Here is a 10284-nt window from a genome sequence, read left to right as displayed (position 1 = left end):
CGGGAATCGAACACATGCGGAAGTGGTTTAAGCTTCTTTGTGCTGTGCTTTAACCCCCTGCGCCACCAGGGAGGGCCCCAGCTTTCTTAATGTTAACATCACCTCCAAATAAAATGTAATAGTTTATAAAGGTAATTTAAAGTGTTTCATCCTAGAACTTAACTAAAGGATTTGTACCATTGTCTCACTTCCCTTTTGAGAATTAGTCATTTTTCCAGTAGAGCTCTATGAAAAAGAGAGAAAGAAAAGTTGGGTATGGGAGACTAACTAAGCAGCTTTTGTAGATTGACTGACAAACTTGGGTTGAACTTACGATTCCATAAATATTTATGGACTGAATTACCTGTCCTTTGTGTTTGTTTCTTAAAGGGGGATGAGTGTTTCCTGGGCACTTTTCTGACAGGAGGAGAAGGAGCATATCTTTATTCCAGCAACCTGCAGTCCTGCCCTGAGGAAGGTCAGCAGCTATGATTTTTCTATTCTTGACTGTATCTGGATCCCTCTTTTGCATGTACCCATGTGGGTGTGATGAGTAGTACATTTCATATTTGAAAAGCCTTGGATTGGTGTAGAATTATTTTCTTTTAGCTTTAGTTTTTCTTCTTTGACTCATCCATTTTGCAGAGGAGAAAACTTGTGCTGAGAAGGGGTAGCTCCAGAATTCCCCTGGCCCACTTGTTGCTGCCTGAGGATTCCCCTCAGCATGAGGGGATTAGTTTTCTATCACTGTGTAGCATGGCCATAAATTTAGTAGCTTAAAACAACCTACATTTATTGCCTCACAGTTCTGTAGGTCAGAACTCTGCTGAACTGTTTAGGGTCTCATAAGGCTGTTGTCAGGACATCAGTCCATCAGTCTGATGGACTGTCAAGACTCAGGCTTACCTGGAGGCCCTGGAGAAGAACCTGCCCCCAAGATCTTCCGGGATGTTAATAGAATCCAGTTCCGTAGGAATGTCAGCTAGAACCATTTTTAGCACCTCCCAAAGGTCCTTTTGACCCCCTGCATCTCAGCAGTGAAGAACCTCCCTTGCCTTGGATCTCACACTTCTAATCTCTCTGAATGCTTCTGCTATCAGCCAGAGAAATCCCTGCTTATAAAGGAATAGTCTGATTTTTAATCACTCAGATAATTTCCTTTTTGCCTTGTAACATTATATGTATACAGGAGTAACATCAAGAGATGCAGGTTGTGGGGGACATGTGAAATTTGTACCTGCTGCAGTCCCCTCTGGCCCCAACAGTTCATGTCCCTGCCCACATGTGAGATAGAGTCATCCCCTCCCCCCCCCCCCTCAGTCAAACTGAGCTCCTCATCCTATGAAGGTAACAGGTCAAAGTCTTAAATCTCAGCAAATCAAAACTCTGAAATCTCATCATCAATATCAGGTATAGATGAAGCTCTCGTTTAATCCATTAAGTGCAGCTCCTGAACACAGTGCCTTCCCATCTGTGAAATTACACAAGTTACCTGCCCCCAGCCTTTCCAGCATAGGAGGCAGTGCTGGCATAGGATAATAATTACAGACACCCAGGTTCGAAACGGTGAGAAACTAAAGATAAAAAGTACTTACCAGCCCAAGGCAGTTTTGAAATTCAGATTGGCAAACTCCAGCTCAGGATTAGGTTTCAAGACCTGGAAGTAACCCCTGTTGGCCTTTAGCGCTGTCCCGGGCTCTCGGTTTGCCTTAAGTCATAATTTTGTGCTGTTGGCTCTTGTTTTCACCTCTGTCATCCTTCCTTTTTCATGAAGGTGGCACTTTGTCTATGGCTAAGTAGCTTTTCAGCCTGCTTCTTTCTGCTAGAATTTGGAGGGTCCCATGGTCTGCTTTCATTTCATACTCTGTCCCTTTCAGTTCAAGTGTTTCTGTTGATAGAAATTCCCAAGAGCCTTGTTAGTCTTTGCCTATATTTAGTAGGAATTTTTTCCATGCTCCTTTTTGGTTTCCTCAAAATAACACTTTTTTTTTATGAGTCCTGTTCTTTCCCTGTTGGACATAGCCTTTTTGTGGAGGAGGGGTTGTGATTTACTTCACAAATTCTTCAACCTCTACTAAATAAATCCTCTTTTCTGGGTAAACATGTTGTTCTTGAAAATATTCTATATGGTGGCAAATTCTTCTCCCCATTCTAAGATCATTGGTTCAGCTTCAACTCTTTCATTCACGTAGAGGGCAAAGCACAAAGAGTTCTGGTTTTCAGTCTACAGAATGCTTATGTTATCCAGAGGCCTGTGCTATGGCCTCTGCATTTCCAACGACACAGTTAAGAACTAGTCACTGAGGGCAGGGAGCGTGTGGCAGTGCCGCCAGCCTTGGGGCAAGGCTGTGTAGTGTCTGAAAACAGGTTGTGGACACAACACAGTGGTGGTTTTGCTCTGTCATAGTTGAGTCAGTTGTAATATTAGCAAGGATATTTACCAAAATTAATTTGCACCTTTTAGGCAAATTGTTTTGTTAAAAAAATAATCTTGCATTGCATTGAGTTATCCAGCCAGATTCATTGTATCCTCAGGTCTTTACATAAGAATAAAGGGCAGAGCCAGGGATTTCTGGGGCCTTGTCAATCACACTCATTTAGAGTTTAGATTTCACATTTTCTTTGTTCTAAGGGAATTGTAGTCAGATTTGGAGATGGTTTTCTGGAGCAGGAAAATTGAACAGAAGCAAAGCATTTAAATGAGTCCTCTCCAGCAGTATTTCAGAGACAGAGTGGGAAGCAGAACAGGGAGATCGACGAATTACTCTGCTGAGGGGAGCAGTGGGTGGGTCAGAAGAGGTCTTCTGCATCATGTGGATCACCTCCGGGGCAGGGATCAAACCGACACTGATGCTGCTACGGCCAGCTTGTAGTGCTGTGCCCTAACCCATTGCACCACCAGGGAGGGCCCATGGTCAGTTTGTGGGACTTGCAGTTTATACCACTTGGATACTCTCTTAAGGAAAAATAATACAAAGTATTCATGATCTTCTCAGGGTCTTGGAAGGGGACTTGTACCAAGTAAATGATCCTGAAGCTTAAGTTCATTTATGCCTGTGTAAATTTGCCTCTGTTTTAGACTGTGGTGCCCTTGAAATCTATCTTCCATCCCCTGCAGGCATTTTAAAAGTTCTTTGGCATGTACTGTTCTGATGAACTTCACATCCAATGCCCATGAAAGAGAGAAGCTTGCCTGTGATAGTGTAAGGTAATGGTAGTCCATGTCCTCTCATTTTCTCTCATTTTCAGGAGAAAGTGCAGAGAATTGCATAGGGATAAGGAAAATAGTACTGCTTTTACTTTGAAATGCTTGCAGCTCGGGAACCTTCCCTTCACCTATTTAGTGACTTCTTCTGTCACAGCTTCCCTGCGTTCTCGTCCTGGTACCTTTTACTTCCCCACTCTGCTGCTGTTCATCAGCAGGCTGCCAGCACCTAATCCCCAGTGGCTTGTTTTGGACTTTCACCACATCTGCCTATATCCCTAACAGTGTAATCCAAATAAAAGCATATTCAGTGTCTTCATAGACTTACTTTTTTCGCTCAATATTCTGTTCCTAAGATTTGTCCACCTTTTTCTATGTAACCATATAGATCATTCACTTTTGTGGCTTTATAGATTCCTTTGTATGAAAGTGAGCTTTTATCCTTTTGATTCTTGATGAACATTGGATTGTTTATAATCTTGTGATATTATAGAAAATATTGTCATGAACACTCTCAGTACCCGTTTCTCTATACACACAGCATTGATTCCTTGCAATTACAGTATAAAACTAATTTTTATGCATTTGTTAACTCCCTGGTTTTCCTGTTACATTTCCAGCAGACCTGCACTCCCGCTTGCACCAACCAGCATTGACCTCTCTGGCTTGACCGTTTCCAAATGTTTGCACCTTTACCATCATTTTTACATCCCGCAGTGTAGATTTTTCTGCGTTGTTCCTGCCTTCTGCGGGGCTGCCGCTCTCCCCGAGGCTGCCCCTCACTCCTAAGACTGTGGACCATGTTGCTGAAGGGAAGTTGTGAACAGCCCTGGGCCAGAACACCAGATTTCTACTTCTGTCTGTGGCAATTCAGTTTCATTGCTACTTTGGGGGTAGTGTATTTGCCAGACTCCTCACAGACACTTCAAATCCCACCTTTCAGGATTTTTGAAAGATATTTTCATTTGGCAAAACTTCTAGGGTGACAGTGTGTTTTTGTACTTTAAAGATGTCCCATACTTCTGTCTTATCGCTTGCATTATTCCTGCATAGACGTCTGTTGCCATCCTTATCTTCACTCCTTTCTATGTGAGGAATCTTTTTCACTCTGGCTACTTTTATCTTTTATTCCTCTTATCACCAGTGGTAAGCAATGACTTTTATCTGTTTTTGGTGTGGCTTTCTTCATGTTGTTTATACTTGATTCATGTAGCTGCTCGGAATGATAGATATATAGTTTTCCTTAAATTTAGAGAAAATTTGGCCAGTATTTCTTAGTATTTCACTTCCATTTAGGAAACTCCATTTACATATACTTGAGCTGCCTGAAGTTGTTCCACAGCTCCTTGATGCTCTATAGTTATTTTCAGTCTTTTTTTCTGTGTGTTGTTTTGCACAGCTTCTATTTCTATGTATTTTCACTTAATTACTAAACTTTTCTTCTGCGTTGTTGTTATTAATGTTAACACTTACAAAGTAGAGCAGAGTGCCAAGTGGTGAGGCAGGTTCAACAAGAGGCCTAGAAAACAATTGAAGTAGAGAAACTTACTACAAGTGCTAGCAGCACATGCAAGCAAACCTGACCCAACAGAACTGTCAGTCACATCTAGTGGAGAGAGGAGCAGGACTTTTGGACACATGTCTTTTACTGGGGTCTGTGGGTAGAATTCCCAGTTGAGACCAGATTGGTCAATTCAAATCAAGAGTAGGATTTTTGATAAATTCCACAGCAGGGAAAGTGGGGAAACTGTTGATCGCAAAGACTATCAGGGAGGTCATATCAAGAACTTAGCTTGCTTGCCACTCTGCGGGCTGTTGTCAGGGGCTTGGCATTCTGTGCAGGAGCCAGCGTCAGTCTAAAGTCCCTGCAGGCCACTTGGGCCCACAGTGAATGCAGAGGCAGCAGTACTTGGGAGTACTAAACTCTTGACAATTAGCTAGTGTCATCACTCATCTGGTGTAGTGTTCCCACAAACGTTATGTTTTTCCTATCTAGAAGTTCAATTAAGGTATTTTTTATGTATTTCATGTCTCTGGTTAACACTCAGGTCTTTCTTATAGCTTGTTGAACATACAGGATAAGTTATATTAAGTTTAAACATACTTTTTCTGTCCTATTATCTGGGCTTTTAAGTTGTATTAGAAAGGAGCAGCTTTTAATTTAGGCCTAATTTTAACCTGCAATGAGGCAGTCTGAGCTCTCTGCCTGACATGCCTGTGAAGAATGAGGTTTTCCACTGTGGCTGGTAGGAATGGGCAGAACGTCTGGTACAAGGTGTGGATTGATGGTCATTGTTTTCCATATAAAACAGGCTGTTGTTTTTACTGCACTGTTTACTGAAAGACACTCCTTTCTCCTGTGAATTGTCTTGCACCTTTGTTGAATAGCACTTGACCATTATCTGCTGTTTCCTGCAGGCTTCAATAAATGGTTGGCACTTGGGCAGCTTACTCATTCTCCCTGAAGTGATTTATAGATTCCTGTGGTGTTTCCATTCCACAACTGAATAGAGGTTTATTCAGTAGTGAAGAATAGAGGTGCCAGTCCCACCAGTACATGGGGCAGGGAACACATCCAGATACTCTGGGGACCACGGTGACTTCCATCTTCCATGGTCATCACTGTCTGCTGCCTTCACTCGGCACCATCCACGTGTTCCCTTGTGCGCACATTCTCGCATATAGAAGGGTACTTTTAAAGAGAAAGTTCTTTGCAGCATTGAGCGCAAATGAACTGTACAGCTGCATATTACCTACAGCTTGGGCTACTAGGGAGCGGAATGTGGAGAGAAGTGATAAGCAAGTCACAGGGTGCTGCTTATAAAGTGCGGCAGATGAGATTCTATGTATATATACACACATATGTAGATAGATAGATGATGGATGGACAGACGGACGCCTGGAATGTGATTAAAAACTGCCCAGGATGTTGGTTCTAGAAGAGAAAGAGCCATTGAGGAAGAAATTTCAAGAGATTTCAAAGGTCCTTGTAATTCTTGATTTCTTAGCCTGATTGCTAAGTATACATTTGTCCTGTTTTGCTTCTTTCCCCCTTTAAGCCATGAGTGTACATTTCACACACATACAAGTGTAAATTATCAGATCTCTCCTGCAATGATAAGTGCTTCTCTTCTACAGACTTAACTGGGGGATTTTTAGTTGTTAGTCAGTTGTCAGAAAAAAGAAACACTAAATTCTTCATTGAAATGTCCTGGTGCCTTGTTTTGCATTGAGCACTTGGACCTCTCTGGGACTTCTGGGGCTGCAGAGGCCAGTCATTTACTGCTGCTTCTTGGATATTATAAAGGAACTTCCTCTTACTTTGGGTTTTCAGATTTCCATAGTAAAGAAGGAATGACAGAACCCATCCAGTAGAGCCTGAGAATGAGACAAGGAACCAGAGAGACTTTATTAACAGTCAGTGAGAAAAAACCCACAAAGGCATTTCTCTTCAGACCACAGTATGACAGTCATGAGTCCAGAACAGATACCAAAAGTGTTATATTTCATATGGATCAGGATCGAAGAGGCCAGGGCACTGATAATTTGCCACCCAGTGAGTCACTTCAGTTACGCTGTGCATGCTATGAGAACAGTGGAAGAAGTACTGCTGCCAGCGCAGACCGAAGGGTAGCGCAAGACAGGTCAGTTTCTGCATCAATACTGAAGTCAGTACCTGTTTGCTGAACCCTCTCCCTGGACCAGGTTTCTTAATGAGTGCTTTTCCAGCTCTGCATTGTGAAGTTCTGTCTTCCTTTTTTCCATTCTGTTTTGAGGTGTCAGAGTATAGAGGGAGAGAAATGCTGAAGATGACCCCTGTTCTATCTCTCCCCTCATCTTCCCTGTGAGTTTTGGAATGTGCTATCTCTTGGGTTTGTTTTCTATTCTGAAAGCTTTAGAAGGCCTCTGAGAAGCTTAACTTCGGAAGTACACAGGTAGAGGGTCACCAAGGACATGGAAAATAAATGTACTCAGTGCGGGTTTTAGGAGAGCATGAGAGGTTTTGCTGGTAGAAGATGTTGGAAGACAATCATGGAAGGACATTTGGATTGTTGATGCTGAGAAAGCAGAGAAGTTACATCATCACACATTAGCCACACACAGGCTCTGGAGAAAACAAAAGTCGCAGAAAAAGGAATGAGAACCGCAGGGGCCCATTGTGGTATTAAGGGCTTTGGTATAAGACAAACCTGTATTCTATAATTGGCTTCTCCACCAAGAAGTTCTATGACTTCTGGAGAAAGGTCTTCAAGCTTAAGTTTCACCTGTAATTATTATAATAACACTACCTACTATAATTATTTCAATGTGGAAAAGCTGTAATATATATACTATGAATGGTGCTCAGTAGATACTGAGTAAAATACTGCGTGAAAATGAGACTCAGTGACATCAGAGACAGTGGTGTGGGGAATGAGACAGCTAAAAGGATCATAGGATGCAGTAGTTCGAGTTTTCAAAAGGTTAAGATGTTCGAGTGCTGCTTTACTGCTGTGGAGTTGGGGTTGTGGAGCAATGAAGCCAGAGTGTAGCATGAGCCATTTCCTGATCTCTCAGTAAGAATGGTTGTGTTGGTTTTGGAGGAGAAGACTGACCATTCAGATGCTGTTTGCAATGCCGTGGTTTGATTAGATGGGCAATAGATTTGAGCAATAAGGGCAAGGAGGGTTTGTATTTCTAGGGAATAAAAGTATTATTCCATCTTGGAGGGAACTGGTATGGGAATATACCAGAAAAGAACCTTGGTGCATTGGTAGAAGATGAGGCTGGAGCATGAGTAACCTCTACTGAAGAGGGCCATAGGGCAACACTGTATAAGGAGGCCAGACTTTTCTCGTTAGCTTGTGGGAAGCCTACAGGGCTTGATCTTGAATGTCTTGAATTGGCTGGCTATTCTCTAACTGTTGCTGCCCCAGATGATTCGTTCCTTCTGACTGGATTTCTAGTTCCTAGTTTTTAGGTACATCTTGTACAAGATGTACCTAAAAACTGCTTCCACCTCCCTCACTTCTCACCACCCTCCATTAACACATACACAAGCGTACACACACACTAGGCCCTTCCTTCCCCCTAATGCCCCCATCTCCTCAGGAAGCCCTCAAAACTTGAGGTTTCTAGAACTCCCTACCTTGGCCTTTACTCTACTTGTCATTACAATCACCAGAGCTTTGGGGCTGTTGTACTAGAACTACAGCTCAAGGAATCAGTCTGTTTTCTTTGTCTCCTCTCTTCTTCCTAAGCAATAATATATTAGTAGCAATATTCTCAAGCCTATGTCTAGAGTTCCCAAACTACTTTCTCTCTTTGAAAACAGAGAAAGAAATTTGATTAAAGCAGGACAGAAAGAACCCAGTTTTGAATCAGTTCCAGAGCAGCTTCACTGAGAGGGTTTAAGGTGCTCTGACTGCTTCATATTCATCTCCAAAATAAGCCAGGGCTCAGTCTTAACCCTTGTCACTTTAGTTGTCCACATTTTCTGTAGTAAGCTTCCTAAAGTTCATACTTAGCTGTTCTGTGTGGCCTTAGCCACTCAGGAAACCACCTCTCCTTAAACCTGAATCCTTGTCCTGAGAAATTCACATCCACTTTCCATACCCCACCCTCTTACATTGTGAACTATAGAACTGCAGGGCTCTAGTGTCTAGAGAGACACTAACTCAAAAGCTCCTTTGTTGGGCATAAAGATCCTTAGGCTTCCTTCACCAAGCACAGGTGCTCCTTCTTAGACTTTAAGAGAAAGATGTGGTTCCTTAGAGCTAAACCAGCCTCTCCCAAAAAAGAAGTAATGAAGTATAAACTCAGTAATGGAGAGACATACCTAAAGTGTGTTTCCCTGGAAGAACCATAGGAAGTGTGACATCTCTCCCCATCAATTAATAACTATTCCCTTTTTTTTTTTTTAAGTTTTATGTAAAGACCATTGAACACTCATTTGTGCCTGAGGCTTCAAAGGAAGCATTGACTTCTCCAGAACAGAAGGCTGTGTATAAAAATCATACAATTTAAGGTCTATAGATACTGATCTCTAGTTACCTCTCTGGCATGTCCTGATACCCATAGGAATGACAGTGAGATCTGACCTCTCCCTCCCCACCCAGTATGTGACTCTCCACATCTGATTGGCTCTTTCTCCCTTCTAGGAAAAGTACATTTCTTCTCTAATGGCCTTCTATTTTCTCATCGTCATCATGGAAGTATCATCATTTCCAAGGATCATATGAATTCCATTTCATTCTATGATGGGGTAAGTGTTTTACCAATCGTTGATTTTGATGTTCAGCAAAATACCCTTCTGAGGGGAAAATCATGAGGCAGAATGTCAGGAATCAGCAGTGTGCTTGAGGCAGACAGGAAAGTAATAGAGAAACTGCTCAGAGCTCTTATAGACCTTTGTAACGTCGTCAAGGGCTTTGCTAGAAAGGGCTTCTGGGAATCCTCCTTGGTGACGAACAGGTTGGCACACAACACTGTGAAGCTGCCACAGACACTGCAGCACCAGTTCAATCCCCGGCCAGAGAGCTGACCCACATGGTGTAGCAGACCTCTCCTGGCCTGCCTGCTGCTGCCCTCAGCAGTGTATTTCATCGATCTGCCTGTTCTGCTCCCCACTCTGTTTCTGGTGAGACCTCTCACTGCCCCTACACCTCTGGCCTGTACCCCAGTTCTGTATACATAAATAAATAAATCTTTAAAAAAAAGGGGGGGGTGCTTCTGAGATCCAGCAGCTTCCTAGATCCATCAACTCACCCCACAGGGGATAGAAACTAGTCTGAAGAAGAAGGCCTCCTTCAATGGTTCCAGAAATGACTTCCTAGAGACATCAAAAAAAGTAAAATAATTAAGAATAAGTTTAAGCAAGGAAGTTAAAACTTGTAAACTGGAAGCTACAAAACAGTGCTGAAAAGATATATAGAGGACTTAAATAAATATGATATGTATAATCATGGATTGGAAGATTTACTTTCATTAAGATAACAGAACAAATTTAGCTCAGTTCATATTAAAGTCATAACTATAATTTTTGTGGAGACAAAAACTTACCCTAAAATTCATGTGGAATCTCAGGGAACTCACAAATAACCAAAACAATCTTGAAAATT

General features: G+C 42.2%; 1 protein-coding gene across 1 annotated transcript in view; it reads left to right on the top strand.

The window, feature by feature from the left end:
* The window catches only part of LOC101637162 (chromosome unknown open reading frame, human C20orf194), a 97809-nt gene that overhangs the window by 51521 nt on the left and 36004 nt on the right, over positions 1–10284 (top strand). The window contains exons 20-21 of the mRNA XM_012728271.1: positions 370–457; positions 9325–9428. Coding sequence (XP_012583725.1) covers positions 370–457; positions 9325–9428 — 192 coding nt within the window. The remainder of the gene's footprint in view (positions 1–369; positions 458–9324; positions 9429–10284) is intronic.

Source organism: Condylura cristata, unplaced genomic scaffold, assembly GCF_000260355.1.
Source record: "Condylura cristata isolate star-nosed mole 26May11 unplaced genomic scaffold, ConCri1.0 scaffold00022, whole genome shotgun sequence".
NCBI lineage: Eukaryota > Metazoa > Chordata > Mammalia > Eulipotyphla > Talpidae > Condylura > Condylura cristata.
Note: the sequence above shows the minus strand (reverse complement) of the source record. Positions and strands in the feature narration are given on the sequence as shown.